At 33.7% G+C, this 16835-nt stretch overlaps 1 protein-coding gene across 1 annotated transcript; it reads right to left on the bottom strand.

Annotated features, from left to right (window-relative positions):
• Positions 1 to 252: 252 nt before the first annotated feature.
• Positions 253 to 4837, bottom strand: LOC149898337 (uncharacterized). Its single transcript, XM_090115244.1, has 4 exons — positions 4824 to 4837; positions 3152 to 3252; positions 2657 to 2706; positions 253 to 410 (listed from the first exon to the last, which is right to left on the bottom strand). Exons 1-4 carry the CDS (start codon positions 4833 to 4835, stop codon positions 253 to 255), a joined length of 321 nt encoding a protein of 106 aa, XP_089971370.1. The 5' UTR covers positions 4836 to 4837.
• Between the last annotated feature and the right edge of the window lie 11998 nt (positions 4838 to 16835).

The following is a 16835-nucleotide window of genomic DNA, read 5'->3' as shown; positions in this document are numbered from 1 at the left end:
ATTTTTCATTCGCTTGTAATTGTATAGGTATAATATATTAGTTATGGTCGTCTATTAGCGATTTCAGAAAAACATTTTATACGCGCGTATGTGCTCTTTTTTGGCCACTACCAAGGCACTGTAGATTTTTAGAAGCAAAAATTTATGTTAAAAAAAGTCTGTTAATTACATCTTGTTCAAATAAATATATTTTTAAATATGTTTTGTACGTGCAATAATGAAATAGATATTACTAATAAAGGAAGATGCTACTTACTTTTCACAAGTGATGCAAGGCCCCCACGGAGCTCTAACTTTTCCGGATGGACATGGTCGGATATAATTTGCTATATTATAATCATTATCAATGCTGTTGTTTAGCCCAGGTTTAGCTTCAGACTTACGCGAGTTCATATTATATTCTTCATATTCTGGAAAATAACTGCGTTAAAAACAACCGACTTCAAAAACAGAAAAGTAAAAAATAAAAACGACGTGTGGCACTCGGGGACTGCCGCGGTAAAGCTATTGCATGCTATGCCTTCAAGCCACACCTCCGCCCGTCGGAGTGGGGAGCGTGAGGTTTTTCGTCACGGAATTTCTCGATTCGGTCCCCGCGCTCAAGGCCCGCGATAGAAGCTATGCAATAGCTTAAAAAAGATTTGATATACCGGGAAGTGAATCAAAGCTACTTGCTACATTTCGCTTAAGTCATCGAAATCAGAAAAAAATGCTCATAAAATAAAAAACTACTGGGCCTATCCGAATAAAATTTTTATGGGACCAAGTCGAAACCATTCCGCATCAAACAAAAAAAGAATATAAGATAACCTCCTCCTTTTTTTTGAAGTCGGTTAATAAATAGATTTATCACTATGATTATGCTTAGGATATGACAATATTATATGAACCATTAGAAGTATTATTAGGTACTAATCGCTTCATGGTTACAGTACGACTGACCAAACAACACAATTTTATTATATTTTACTAGCAATGCCCTGCGGTTTCACCCGCATAGATAGCGATATCGTGACAGTGAAAAGTCTACTATAGGTTTAATTTTTAATCACATGAAAATCACCTTCACCCCGTCCCGCACTACGCCTGCTCATTGTATTAAACAGTATACCTACTATTTTCTGTAGATTGACACTTTTAAAAATTCGTTATATTATCTTTTGAATGGAATATCCAATTTTTTAAGCTATTGCATAGCTTCTATCGCTGGCCTTGAGCGCGGGGACCGAAGCCAGAAATTTAGTAACGAAAAACCTCACGCTCCCCACTCCGACGGGCGCGGAGGTGTGGCTCGAAGGCATAGCATGCCAATAGCTTTACCGCGGCAGTCCCCGAGTGCCACACGTCTTTTTTTAATTTAAAAATTAGTATTTTGCTGGTATTGAAACAGTCTATAATAATAAAACATCATTTAATGGGATAAGGATTAATATATGTGTATGGATAACATGGTTTGATTACTGTCGGCACTTCTATTTACTTTGAAAACGTAAAAAAGTTGTTGTAGTAACATAACTACTGAAGATGGACATATGGTATCGCGGACTTTCTTGTAGATATTGATCCATTCTATAATACCGTAGAACATTTTTTTGTTCTATCTTCAATAGATTCCGCAGCGCACGCGATGACATAATTTTTATTAAGGAATTTTTTACACCTTGGGTTACATTATTGCATTTTTGGTAAGGATCTCTATTTTTTTTTAAATGCAATATAGCCTATATTGCTCAGTGAAGATGCAGCTTTCTAATGGTGAAAGAATTTTTGAAATCGGTCCAGTAGTTTATGCGTGAAAACCATACATACATACATACATACATACTTACATAATTACAAACCTTTCCTCTTTATAATATTAGTATAGATTTGCCTTAAAGAGCGTTATCGTGTTTATACTTGGGCTATAAATAAACCAGCGGCTCTAATAAATATACCTATTCTTTATTCGCAAATTATATTCCTGTATTGTAATTTGTACAAGGAAGGAAAGAATATTGTTTATTACACTGTCATCGTTAAAAATTTCAACACACTTAAATAAAAAAAAATAAATAAATGAGATTTAATGCATAAAAACTATTAGTATGTTGTTCAATGTCGTGTTGTATAATATAAAAAAAAATGATATTAATGTCATATATTACGGTGTATATCTTTCATTTGGGTTTAAAATGCTAATTATTATATGTCTGTGATTATCCTATAATTATTAATAGTATAAATGCGAAAGTTTGTGAGGATGGATGTATGTGTATGTATGTTTGTTCTTCGTTTATTCAAGTACTACTGAACCGATTCCAATGAAATTTAGCGTACATATAGATTATACAGGGCAAATTTAGATTAACACATAGGATAGGTTTTATCCCGGAAATCCCACGGTAGCGGGAACTATGCGGGTTTTCTAGTCCCACTATAATATTATAAACATGAAAGTTTGTAAGAATATATAATGTTTGTTACTCTTTCACGCAAAAACAGCTGATCGGATCTTTATGAAATTTGGAACAGGGATAGAGTATAGCCTGGATTAGCACATAGGCTACTTTTTATCCGAGTACCACGCGAGTGAACCCGCAAGCTTCAGCTAGCTACTTATAAATTGAATAAAAACCAATAATCACTACATAGTATAAAACTATTTAAACTCAACTCTTCTGTTCTGAGCAGTCTTTTCCAGCTATTCTGAAAGTCCTCATGTATCTGAAAAGAAAATCAATGCTTTAAAATCATTCATAAAACTGTATATTTAGATTTTATTTACGAGCTGTTGCCCCGCGGTATTACCCACAGTGCTCCTGTTGGTCTTAGCGTGATGATATTATATTGCCTATTATTATTACTTAAAATGTAAACAAATGTCAAATTTTTCATTCGCTCGTTAGTTATGGCCCTTAGTTATGGCCGTCTATATGCGGTTTCAGACTTACCTTTTATACCCACCTATTACTTAATAGATCACTAGCTGTGCCCTGCAGATTTATCCGCATTTTTCCTGTTGGTCTTAGCGTGATGATATTATATAGCCTACAGCCTTTTTTTTTTTCAAATCGGACCAGTAGTTCCTGAGATTAGCGCGTTCAAAAAACAAACAAACTCTTCAGCTTTATAATATTAGTAGGTATAGATAAAGAAAGATGAAACTTACTCTTCACAAGTGATGCAAGACCCCCACGGAGCTCTAACTTCCCCGGATGGACATGATTCAATTGGTATAGTAAAGCAGGTAGAAATTGACACTAAAAAACCCTAAATTCGCAAAACATGATGTAGTGCTGCATTTTTGGTAGGTATGTTGTTTGGATCAGTTAAGGTGATGTAAATCCCAATTTGCAACTTCGAAAAAGTTGTGCTCGCTGCGTACCACGTGATAAACTGCGAAAATTTTGGACTTTTTTCACTTTTTTCTCTAAAAGTCATAAACTATGCGTTTCCAACAAGTAACATTCACCACATTAATAAAGCTAATTAAATTTGAAACAATTTAAGCCCAACCGCATCTCTCTAAACCTTATAACAACTAAGCTGTGGCTCTTCAAAGATGGTCCGTTTTTCCCGAAAATTTGAAATTTTTAGTTTTGCTCCCGTTTGAAGCAAAATATTGACAATACCGCTCGTTCTATGAGAAGGTCTTAAAAGTTAGTTTATCACGTGATGCGCAGCGAGAACCTTTTCGAAGTTGCAAATTGGGATTTACATCACTCTAGCTGATCCAAACAAAATTCCTGACGTTCTTCCCAGATTCAAGTTGAAATCCATGTGATTTCATTTATTCTTCATATTCTACAGGGTGTCCCACTATTGGTATACTAAGCGCGAAGGGACTTGTAGTTTTGCATACATTGATCACGTAAAAAATACTAAAACAACATTAAATTATATCAAAAAATTTTTGCAAAATTTTTCTTGAAAATCAATGTTTTCTTCTCTAGCTTCGCGCAGGAGGCATAAGTATACCGCTTCTCTAATGTGAGCATTTTGTCTATGAAAACATAATCTTAAACGATAGCTCACGTGCTGGTGGCAAAGTTGGGCTGGTTGCTTGTTATGGTTGTTCACATAGAGTTTTAAGAATTCATCTATTTGAAAAAAAATGCGTCTGGAATTTTATAACTATTTTTTACGTACTCAACGTATGCAAAACTATAACCTCCTTTGAGCTTAGTATACAAACAGTGGGACATCCTGTATACAGGGTGTAATCGTTAAGTGTGCACAGGCGATTATTCCGTAACTATTGCAGATACCAAAAAACTTTAAACTGATATCGAAAGCCCTTTACCTAATGAGTAAAATGACAACAATAACTTTTTAAAAATAAAACGGGAAATATCCAAAAATTTTACATCAAACACGCGCATACATTTAGTATGAGATATGCCCAACATGTAATATGAAAGGTTTTGGTTCTTTTTTGGCATTGTGCTTAAATAATATCGTAAATTTTTATGAAAATTCATTTAGAAACTGTAAATAGAGCTCGATATGGAATATAGTGGTATTCCAAAACGAGGATGTCACTCCGAACATTTGCTTGGAATAGATACAAAAATGTATGGGAAATTAAATGTACGGGCGTGTTTGATGTAAATTTTTTGGATATTTCCCGTTTTATTTTTAAAAGGTTATTATTGTCATTTTACTCATTAGGTAAAGGGCTTTCGATATCAGTTTAAAGTTTTTTGATATCTGCAATACTTACGGAATATTCGCCTGTGCACACTTAACGATTACACCCTGTATAATTATTTTTTTTCACTATGCTTATGCTTATGCTTAGGATATGAAAATACTATTTGAACCATAAGAAGTATTATTACTAATCGCTTCATGGTTACAGTACGACTGACCAAACAACACAATTTTGTTATATTTTATATGCCTTATAGAGCGTTATCGTGTTTATACTTTGGCTATAAATAAACCAGCATAAATATATTATTTATTCGCAAATTATATTCCTGTATGAGTAATATGTACGAGGAAGGATAAATATTCTTTAATTACACTGTCATCGTTAAAAAATATTAACACACTTATATTTAAAAAAAACAAATGAGATTGAATGTATAAAAACTATTAGTATGTTGTTCAATATCGTGTTGTATATTATACAAAAAAAAAACCGGCCAAGTGCGAGTCAGGCTCGCGCCCAAAGGGTTCCGTAGCAGCAAATATAATAAATTACAGTTAAATCAACCTATCTCAAAAACTATAAGAGATACTTTGATCAAACCAAAAATCGTTGAAAGAGTTAATTAGCATGCATCACCTCTATTTTTTTTAGAATTTTATACCCCGTAGTTATAAAAATAGAGGGGGGGGGACATACTTTTTACGACTTTGAGAGCTGATATCTCAAAAACCGTTCACTTTAAGAAAAATGTTTTTTAGAAAACTTTATATCATTTTAAAAGACCTTTCCATTGATACCCCACACGGGTATGTACATCGAAAAAAAAAATTTCATCCCTCAGTTACATGTATGGGGGGCCCCACCCCCAATTCTTTTTTTTACTATTTAGTGTCATATTTTTGTAGCGGTTCATACAACACATATTCCCATCAAATTTCATCACTGTAGTACTTATAGTTTCCGAGTAAATCGGCTGTGACAGACGGACAGACGGACAGACGGACAGACGGACATGACGAAACTATAAGGGTTCCGTTTTTGCCATTTTGGCTACGGAACCCTAAAAATGATATAAATGTAATTGATAACGGTGCATATCTTTCATTTGGGTTTAAAAATGCTAATTATTATGCTATATAATTACTAATAGTATAAATGCGAATGTTTGTGAGGATGGATGTATGTGTATGTATGTTAGTTCCTCTTTCATATTATTGAACCGATTACAATGAAATTTAGCTCACTTAAAGATTATGGGCAAACTTAGATTAAAACATAGGATAGGTTTTATCTCGAAAATCCCACGGTAACGGTGAAACTTTTTTAGCCGCGTGCAGAGTTAAATTACAAGGTCGCGTCATGGCAATACCGTCACGTCATGGAGGAAGGCGACGATTTTGGTATCTTTGAATCTTGCCAAAGAAGTTTCACTTCGAACACGTGTGGTCGGCACACACGCTCTTTTTTAATAATAAAAATTTTAAATAAAAGTGGGTTTATTTTAAAACATCTAAAACATTTTTTGAAGTGAAAACTTCTTTAGCGGCGTTGGGTATAAAATCTTAAACTCGCGTCAGGACACGTGGCCTGATCGAAAAAGCGTAAGACGGATTTTTTTTTAGCCCTTATATTCCATGAGTAAGACGGATACCATTCCAAAATATCAAACATGCTGAACGTTAATAATCAAGTTTTCACTTCTGCCGGCACTCCCGGAGTGCAACCCGTCTTTTTATTTACTAGCTTTGAGAGATAAATGAAATAAATGAAAGTGGGATTAAATGTATGTATTTACTATTGGTCTGTTATTCTGGCTTCTTAAAAGAAACCAATTGGCTGCCATTTGTCTACACAGGAAATAATACTGCTAGACATATCAGAACTAGCTGTGCCCCGCGGTTTTACCCGCATTGTTCCGCTCCTGTTGGTCTTATTTGCATTATTAGCGTGATGATATTATATAGGCTATAGTCTTTTTTTTTCAAATCGGATCAGTAGTTCCTGAGATTAGCGCGTTCAAAAAACAAACCTACCAACTCTTCAGCTTTATAATATTAGTAGGTATAGATAAAGAAAGATGAAACTTACTCTTCACAAGTGATGCAATGTCCCCACGGCGCTTTAACTTCCCCGGATGGACATGATTGCATATTTGTTTTAAAAAATATTGAAACGTGACTCTCTTCCCAGGTTTAGTTTGAAACCCTTGTGTTTTTATATATTCTTCATATTATTTTTTATCAACAGATTCATCACTAAGCTTAGGATATGACAATACTATATGAACCATAAGAAGTATTATTACTAATCGCTTCATGGTTCAGTAAGACTGATCAAACAACACAATTTTGTTCTATTTTATTTGCTTTTTAGAGAATTATCGTATAAAAAAGTTATGTTTCCAATAATTGGGAATATAATTAAAATGCCCTTTTTTTGTACAAGGAAGGAAGGTATATTGTTTAACTACTGTAATCGTCAAATTTTTATAACACACTTATATATTTTAACAAATAAATATAGTTTAAAAAACTAAAAAACACGCTTTCAAGATAGATACCACTAAAAAGTAAAAAATAATTATTACTCTAGGAAATAATAACCAATAAATAGTATAATTCTGAAAACAGCGTGGGTTGCTTTTCAAGAGCTATAGGTACCTGAAGAGATTATACCTGGCATGTTTATTTAGCAAGTTAGTAATATTATAAACATGAAAGTTTGAAAGAATATAATATAATGTTTGTTACTCTTTCACGCAAAAGCATCTAATCGTATCCTTATGAAATTTGGAACAGGGATAAAGTGTAGTCTGGATTAGCACATAGGCTACTTTTTATCCGAGTACCACGCGAGTGAACCCGCAAGCTAAAGCTAGTTACTTATAAATTGAATAAAAACCAATAATTCTTTAATATATTTATTATTCTTCAAAGGAATAGGTACAATGTACTTTTGCTATCAAAACTTTTCCAGCTTTTCGGAAAATCTTCATGTGACTGAAAAGAAAATCAATGCTTTAAAATCATTCATAAAACTGTATTAGATATTATTCACGAGCTGTGCCTCGCGGTATTACCCGCAGTGCTCCTGTTGGTCTAAAGCCTGATTCCCACGGCATGTTTGCTTCACAAGCATTGGCAGACGACAAGCGCTTGTCGCCATCCGTCGCGATTTGAACTGAGCGTTCCCACGGCATGTGTGCGTATGGCAAGCACTGGCGAGCGACAAGCGCGCCGATTCCCATGGCATGTGGTGTGGTGTGGCGCGGTCGGATTTGTGAAGCAAACATGTCGTGGGAATCAGGCTTTAGCGTGATGATATATATAGCCTATAGAGTATAGGCTATAACCTTCCTCGATAAATGGGCTACCTAACACCGATAGAATTTTTCAAATGGGACCAGTAGTTCCTGAGTTTAGCGCGTTCAAAAAAACAAATCTCTGTGTATACGCCATTGTAATCACAGTATTACCATATTTAGGAAATAATATTGTAATACTGTGATTGTAATAGTGTAATATTACTTAAAATGTAAACAAATGTGTCATTTTTCATTCGCTCGTAATACCTTAGTTATGGTCGTCTATATGCGGTTTTAGACTTACTTTTTATACCCACCTATTACCTACTAGCTCACTAGCTGTGCCCCGCAGTTTTATCCGCATTTTTCCGCTCCTGTTGGTCTTAGCGTGATGATATTATATAGCCTATAGCCTTTTTTTTCAAATCGGACCAGTAGTTCCTGAGATTAGCGCGTTCAAAAAACAAACAATCTCTTTAGCTTTATAATATTAGTAGGCATAGATAAAGAAAGATAAAACTTATTCTTTACAAGTAATGCAAAGACCACACGCAGCTCTAACTCTCCCGAATGGACATGATTGCATATTTGGTAAAACATTTAGTAACGTGACGTCATTTAGAATTTCATCACTCATAATATCTATTACTGTAACATCTTCATGATCAGCTATTTCTGATTTCTTAGGATACACGGAATATGAATTTACGTAAATATTATGAGACAAAATAATTGCGACTAATACGAGACACCCCTTCATGATAACAATAAACTGACTGAGATAACTTTCGTTCAGAGTTTTTCGTTGCATTTATTATCACCTTTTACATATACATAAATAATACTGTGCTCTGTGGTTTTACCCGTATTTCTGCGCTCCTATTGGTCTGAGCGTGATGATGTAATAAGCCTATAGCTCTCCTAGATAAATGGACTATCTAACACTGAAAGAATTTTTCAAATCAGACATAGTTCCTGAGCTTTATAATGTTAATGTAGTTATGAGAATCTACTAATCTCCCGAACTAGTTTAAAACTGTGTCTCGACAGCCAGAGGCTTCTTCCAATATTGATCATAGTCTTATTATGTCTATAAACTAAACTAAAAGGTCTAAAATCAAAATTAATGAAGAGGTAAGTTAAATTAATACGTAAGCGCATTTAAATAGCGCATAATAAATGAGATTTAATGCATACTAACTATTAGCACAGACTAATAATAATATACTACGTATAGTCTATTAGTATAGTATGTTGTTCTGTCAATGTCGTGTTGTATTTATTTCATTTCCCGCCCACCACCTCCTTGGTGCAGTGGTTGACGCGTGAGCGTAGAACCGAGGAGACCTGCATGCATGTGTCCCTGACCCCACTTGGGGACTACTACGGGACTTCACTTTTATATCTTTCATTTGGTTTTAAAAATCTTAATTATCCTGCTAATAGTATAAATGTGAAAGTTTGTGAGGATGGATGTATGTGTATGTATGTTTGTTCCTCTTTCATTCAAATACTACTGAACCGATTACAAAGAAAGGAGAATGAGCACGGGTGGTATCGGTAAAATTTTAGTTGTGCCACGTATTCGTGATATTGTTAATTCCTATTTGTATTTATAATGATCATATGTATCACTATTAAGTCTTAATTCTACCGGATAAATTGAAATAATTAGTCCGGGATACATCGCCCATTTTTGCAAGTGATTACTATCAAGCTAATTTTTCGTGAGTAGCTTTATTTTGATGAGATGCCCAATAATTTCATGAACGAAACTCTCGATTGTGGTAGCTTACAGAGGTAACAAGGATAAAATTTTTTGATTTGACGGTTCTCAAATATTTATTACGCAATTTGTAGGACAATATGTCTGTTGAATTATATAAGTATTAAATAAGTGAAAATAAAAAAATCAGCTGGTTACTAATCATTTATGATGACTTCGTTATCGATACACATTGGAAAGGGGGACTCTTTGATCAAACCATAGATTTTGTAGGACAAATATTTTTTCGAATAATTTAGATAATTATCTTGAGATTGAACAAAAAAAAACATTCAGTTAGTAATTAATATTTGAGAACCATCAAATCAAAATATTTTATCCTTGTTTCCTCTGGTAGCTACCACAATCGAGAGTTTCTTACATGAAATTATTGGGCATCTCATCAAAATAAAGCTACTCACGAAAAATTAGCTTGATAGTAATCACTTGCAAAAATGGGCGATGTATCCCGGACTAAATATTAAAAGTTTGTGTTTTGAATCATGTATGACCACGTATGGAATCGGTAAAATACTAGTTGTGTCACGTGTTCCTTATATTGTTAATTCCTATTTGTATTTATAATGATCATATTTATCACTATTAAGTCGTAATTATACCGAATAAATAGAAATAAAAGTAAAAGTTTTTGTTTTGACACATATATCTATCTCTCTTGCAAGCGTCCTGCGTCATATTATGTCATAGTTTCTATTTGAAATGAATGTTGAATGAATGTGTTCGACGCATTGTTCGACGTTATTTATTTTGAAATAATGTTTATTACGATTTACTTTTCACATTTGTCTTGTAAATTAAAATATTACCTATGTAATAAATGTAAAACTTATCGTTCATCGTTAGTTTAAACTCGATAAAGTATTTTTTTGAAGTGTTGAATAAAACTATTGTTTTATTTTTATTGTCGCGAACTGCGGCTTATTTACATAAAAACTTTAATCGTTTCTAAAAGTACTAACATCAAGCTTTAAATTGAGCTATATTTCATCTTGACACAATAAGTTTGATTGCGATACCAAGTGCCATAGTCACTTGGGCAATCTCCTTTGCAATACCTAACAATAGTTTAAGGATAGTCAAACATATTCCTTTTAAAAATATTTAAAAAATTTATCGAATTTTTTTGACCGCATGTTGTCACATACCGTGGGGCACAACTAGTATAAACTTTAAAAATTAATCTAACTAACTTTAAGTCATCTTATTATTTCAATAAAAGCTTCCCTAAGAAATTAAGAATGATTCATTATAACTTTAATTAAGATTCGGTTTCAGTTTTCGGTAATTACGCAAGAAAACCCTGTAAATTGTAATGTAAGCATTCTATGTACTTATATTAAAAATTAAAAGTTAAAATGTTGATATTAAGGGATCTAGAGCTTATAATTTTGCAGAATATGTATTTCATCTCGGGTTGTAATAATCTACAGGTGTCCCACTGTTGGTATACTAAGCTCAAAGGAGGTTATAGTTTTGCATACGCTGAGTTCGTAAAAAATACTTATAAAATTCCAGACGCATTTTTTTTCAAATAGATGAATTCTTAAAACTCTATGTGTACATCCATAACAAGCAACCTGGCCAACTTTGCGACCAGCACGTGGGCTATCGTTTAAGATTAAGTTTTCATAGACAAAATGCTCACATTAGCGAAGCGGTATACGTCAGCTTCGCGAAGCTAGAGAAGAAAACATGGATTTTCAGGAAAAATTTAGCAAATAACTTACTACCTAGCTAGCTTTCTACCAAAATAAAGTGCAAGTTGTTCCTTTTATAAGAATAACCCACATTGTTTTTTTAACGGAAAAAGTAACGTGAATTCCCGGAATATTTATTTATGTTGAACCGTTACACATTCTATCCATCAAAAAGCATCATCGATCATGTATATTGTATTTTTAGTGACTTTCGAAGTGAAATGGCCTGAAAACAGATGAGTCACAACTCACAAGGGTAGGTAATTATTGGTTTCAGGTGGGTGGATTCCGGGAAATAAAGAATTTCTTGGTATAAATTATTAAAAAAACTAATAAAAGTGTTTTGATATTTTCTATATGGCAGAAAGGAATAATTAGTAGTTAATAAAAGAAATTAAAGACGTGACGGTTTTTAACGCATATATACCTACTAGCTGCTCCGCGCGGTTTCACCCCCGTGGCTCCACCCCTGTTGGTCGTAGCGTGATGATATATAGCCTATAACCTTAATACCTTCCTCGATAAATGGGCTATCTAACACCGAAAGAATTTTTCAAATCGGACCAGTAGTTCCCGAGATTAGCGCGTTCAAACAAACAAACTCTTCAGCTTTATAATATTAGTATAGATTAATTACTAGTCCGCGTGGCTTCGCTCCTGTTGGTCTTAATGTAATGATATATATAGCCTATAGACTAGGCTAGGTCTTCGCGTGACGATATAGTATAGCCCATAGTCTTCTTTGATAAATGGGCTATCTAACACCGAAATAATTTTTGAAATGAAATGAAATGAGTTTATTATGGACATATTATTATGAAAAAAAAGATACAATTTAGATGAAAAAAAAGGAACTTAAAAATAATTTAAATTACTTACAAATCATTTTTCAAATCGGACAAGTAGTTCCTGATATTATCGCGTACAAACAAAGAAACAAACTCTTCAGCTTTCGAATTTTCGAATACTTTACAGCGACCGTGGTCACGGGGAGAATGAAAACACGAGAAAATACTATAGTACCTACATGGACGTATAAAAAAAGACGGACGGTATATCGCCTAAACATTAAGTGAAGCCTATAATAATAATGGCGGCGAAACATCCATGTGTGTGTGCCATGTTGCCATGGCAACAGCTGTCCTGATGACAATGGCGGCTGTATTTTTTTCTATAAATTTTGCCGTAATAATTTTGTCATTAAAACATAAAAGAAATAACGTCTTGCTTCCCTGTGGAATGTAATCCCTTTTGTTTTGTTATTTATAATTGTACTGTTGCGACACCATTTAACCACGCAAGACGGCATTTTCAATGTTTTTTGTGAAACAGTGACGCAGTTAATCAGTCGGTAGTTCACGACGTAATGGCGGCCGACTAGCTTACTATGGTGAGAGTGTGTGCGTGTTTATTGTCTTTACACGATCGCTAGCTTACTATGGTGGCTTCACGTTGTTTGTTCGTAATACCACAGTATTACCATTATTTCCTACAGTAGTGCGACGAATGTACTTGTGCAGAGAAACGGAGGGGAACTGGCGGGGGTCGGGCGACGCGGGCCGCGTAAAGCAAACACGCTTAGTTTGCTTTACCTAGCGCGAAAGGATGACGCAGTCGTATTTTTTGTGTAATAATTTTATTATACATAGGTACTTACATATTCTATTATGGCGCGCACAAACTGTTCGGTTTACGGATGTAAATCTACATTGAAATCCCAGAAGGAAACAATATTTCAGAAAGATAGTATTAATTGTATCTGTTGAATTAAAATCAAAGCTATGTATATATGTTGTCCTCATTATTTTCTAATCAGATTGTACATCCCAATGCGAATGCATTACTTAGTTAAATGTTATAATATACAATTAAGAACATCCAAAAATAAAGTGTCCACGTAAATAATATTTAGCAGTGCAATATCTGTAATTATATATTTATGAACAAATAATTACATCAGATTTAATAATCGCAATTATTTTGAATGTACATATGAATAAAGATTTCATCACAATTATTGTTTTATTTCCCATTTGTTGCAACCCTAGCGTATTTTCGTGTGGCAGCGTCATTACCTACGCTGGCGGCGGCATCGCGCGACATCAAAGGCGATTCCTTACTGTAGGAAATAATGGTAATACTGTGGTAATACGGCGTCCGTCTTTTTTTATACGTCCATGAGGCATGAGTACCTAAAACAATATTACAATTAGATAATGTTCGTATATATTAACCTCAAAGCTCCTTTTATAAATGATTCTACGCTTTTGAGTCTTTGCAGCTTTAAGTGTCTATTTCTGTCTATATATCTTTACTCTATGTATTTTTTATAAATTATAATATCCCAAAGAGGAATGCAATATTATTAATCGGTAGCATTATTTTATGGTCAATCAGGTCCATACATCCATACATACAAGCTTTGGCATTTAATTATTGAGATGCACTAAAGTCAGAAAAACATATCCTTAGATATTAATATTTTGTTGAACATCACAGGCATGTCATACTGGAACTTGTTACGAAGTTAATAAAATCGTATTGTATTCATTCAATTTATATTCCAATTAAAAACCATTGTAATGCGAACCGCGATATAGATATTAAATTATTGAAATAAACATTTTCATTCAGATGGCCATGTGATTAATATTAATTGATGCGATATTAAGGCGATGCGACATTATACTAGCTGGGCCCCGCTGTTCTACACGCATTGCTCCGCTACTGTTGGTCTTAGTGTGATGGTAATATAACCTATAATAGCTTTCCTCGATAAATGGACTATCTATATAGTGAAATACATATATACTATATAGTGAAATAATTTTACAAATCGGTGACGTGGTTTCTGAGATAAGTGCGTTCAAACAAACAAACAAACTCTTCAGCTTTATAATATTAAAGTATAGATAGATATTACCGTTTAAACGTTTAATGAACGAACCACATACAGATAAAATGAGTGACTCAACAACTCTGTTATGAACTTTATGTACAAACATATAAGTTTTGTGTTCCTAAAATCAAGCAAAATCAGTATTTTCGTGTTCGTTTAGCATACTTGCATTATTGACGGTTTTCAAACAGATATTTGCACGGTTTATTTCTGAAGCTCTAAAGCAGACTTGAGAATTAACTGCACTGTTACCTTTAACCTTTTGAAAACTGTTTTCGTTTCTAATAGATGGGAGAATAATTCCGATTAGAAAATTTTTGTTTAAGGAAAATTGATTTTCTAGAGAAACTTTTTCACGAAAAAACTGCTGCACGGATTTTAATGAAACTTTACAGCAATAAAGGTAACATTAATATAAAACATGAGTAATTAAATACTTGATTTTTTTCGCGGGTTCGTTCGCGATTAAAATTACACGTACAGAACTAAGAACAAAAAATATCAATAATACAGTCTGTTTTACATACCTATAACAAAAAGTTTCTGTGTCCACATCCATACTAATATTATAAACGCGAAAGTAACTCTGTCTGTCTGTCTGTTACTCAATCACGCCTAAACTACTGAACCAATTTGCATGAAATTTTGTGTGGAGATATTTTGATACCCGAGAAAGGACATAGGCTACCTTTTATTGCGAAATAAGTACCACGGGCGAAGCCGGGGCGGACCTCTAGTATTCTTATAAAAGCCTTGAATAAAAATTTCGTATAAATTATGTTAAAAGCATACAAAAAGTGTCATATAAGCATTATTTACATGCATGGTAACTTGGCGTAAGAACATAAAATACATAACCTTAATATACGACGAAATTAGTTTTCATAACTAATGAAGTGACATTATACTGAAAGAGACACTTGTGAAACATAAAAAGTTATATGTACGTCAGTACGTAAACTTTTAGGGTGCTTTCATATCATATGGAAAGTTGATTCTTCACATAAATGTAAGTATGTGACAGAAACATAGTCATTAGATTTTTGCCCTACGTTATACAAGGCTAGATATTGCTATTTCTAATGAATTTTTTAAGATATAATATGTAAATAAAGTATCCTTCATATAAGTTGAGAAATTACTATATTCTATGCCTTTTTCAGAGCGAATGTGCGGCATTTCTGTCTTTGCTAATAGGTACTCTACAGTCTACATGACGCTATTAGTACACTTTCCAATTTATTTTTGAAGTGAAACTTCTTAAAGCGCGTTGAGAGTAAAATGTCATGGTCGCCTCAATACCGTCTCGTCATGGAGTAAGGCGAAAATTGTAGTATCATTGAATCTTGAAGTTTCACTTCTGACACGTGTGCTCGGCACACACGCTCTTTTTTGTAATAAGAGAGTAAGTTCCGGAATTTATCTATCTATTCTTTATTTTATATGCATTTTACAACATCCAGTCAATATGAAACATCCTTCAAGCACATGTGGCCATTCAAGGAAATTAAACTTTGCGATGTTTCGCCTGACTTAGTGAAGAAATATTTTCACGGCTCTGTAACAGTGTAACTACTTCCTACAGTTAGTTTCTGTCAGATGTGTGATATTTATAAAATCTCATAATATATGATATCAAACACGAATTCAAAGCACAAAATTTCAACACAAAACTATTCCTTACGTCGGTATTTTGTAACAAAAACATTGTTTATATCTAGGTTATATTCTAAACTTGAATTTTAGTTCTGTAATACATTTTCTAATTTAAATTGACAATAAAAAAAAAACATGACGTTATAAATATATCAACATATATGAATAACTTCATCATCTTATTCATCTAAGGGCCGATTTTTCAATGCTTGGATAAAACTTATCCGTCCAATAAAGTATTAAGTACACGATAATATTAAAATGTCACGTAAACTGTCAAATACGGGCAATTAGAATACGTTTTTAAAATGGTAGTTTTATACATTATTCGACAAATATGTTTTATCCAAGCATTGAAAAATCGGCCCTAATACATCTAATACATATTATAAAGGCGAAAGTTTGTAAGGATGTATGGATGTATGGATGTATGGATGTTTGTTACTCTTTCACGTAAAAACTACTGAACCGATTACAATGAAATTTAGCACACATATAGAGGGTAACTTGGATTAACACATAGGATAGGTTTTATCCCGGAAATCCCACGGGAACGGGAACTATGCGGGTTTTCCTTTGAAAACGCGGGCGAAGCCGCGGGCGGAAATCTAGTCAGTTATATAAAGGGTCTGCATGAATAGATCATTAAATCTTTTTCCATAGGACTTTTTCCATTCCTTAATATACACGAGGAAACATACAAATCGATACTTGCTACGCAAATATTTGAACGTAAACGAACGAATATCATTTAATAAACATGTCGAATGACGTCACAGATGAAGAGCCCATGTGATATCTATCTACCTACTTTAGTAGCGCTCGCCTGTCACTGTCACACACTTGACCCTGTT

This window comes from Colias eurytheme, chromosome 23 (genome assembly GCF_061535395.1).
Source record: "Colias eurytheme isolate Ceu_HAF_F1 chromosome 23, ilColEury1 Martin Lab GWU primary, whole genome shotgun sequence".
Classification (NCBI taxonomy): domain Eukaryota; kingdom Metazoa; phylum Arthropoda; class Insecta; order Lepidoptera; family Pieridae; genus Colias; species Colias eurytheme.
Note: the sequence above shows the minus strand (reverse complement) of the source record. Positions and strands in the feature narration are given on the sequence as shown.

Coding starts and splice junctions, on each gene's coding strand:
- LOC149898337 (XM_090115244.1), bottom strand. Junction 2,707..3,151: donor TCTTGCATCACTTGTGAAGA/GTAAGTTTCATC, acceptor TTTTCTTTTCAG/ATACATGAGGACTTTCAGAA. Junction 411..2,656: donor AGACTGCTCAGAACAGAAGA/GTTGAGTTTAAA, acceptor GTTATTTTCCAG/AATATGAAGAATATAATATG.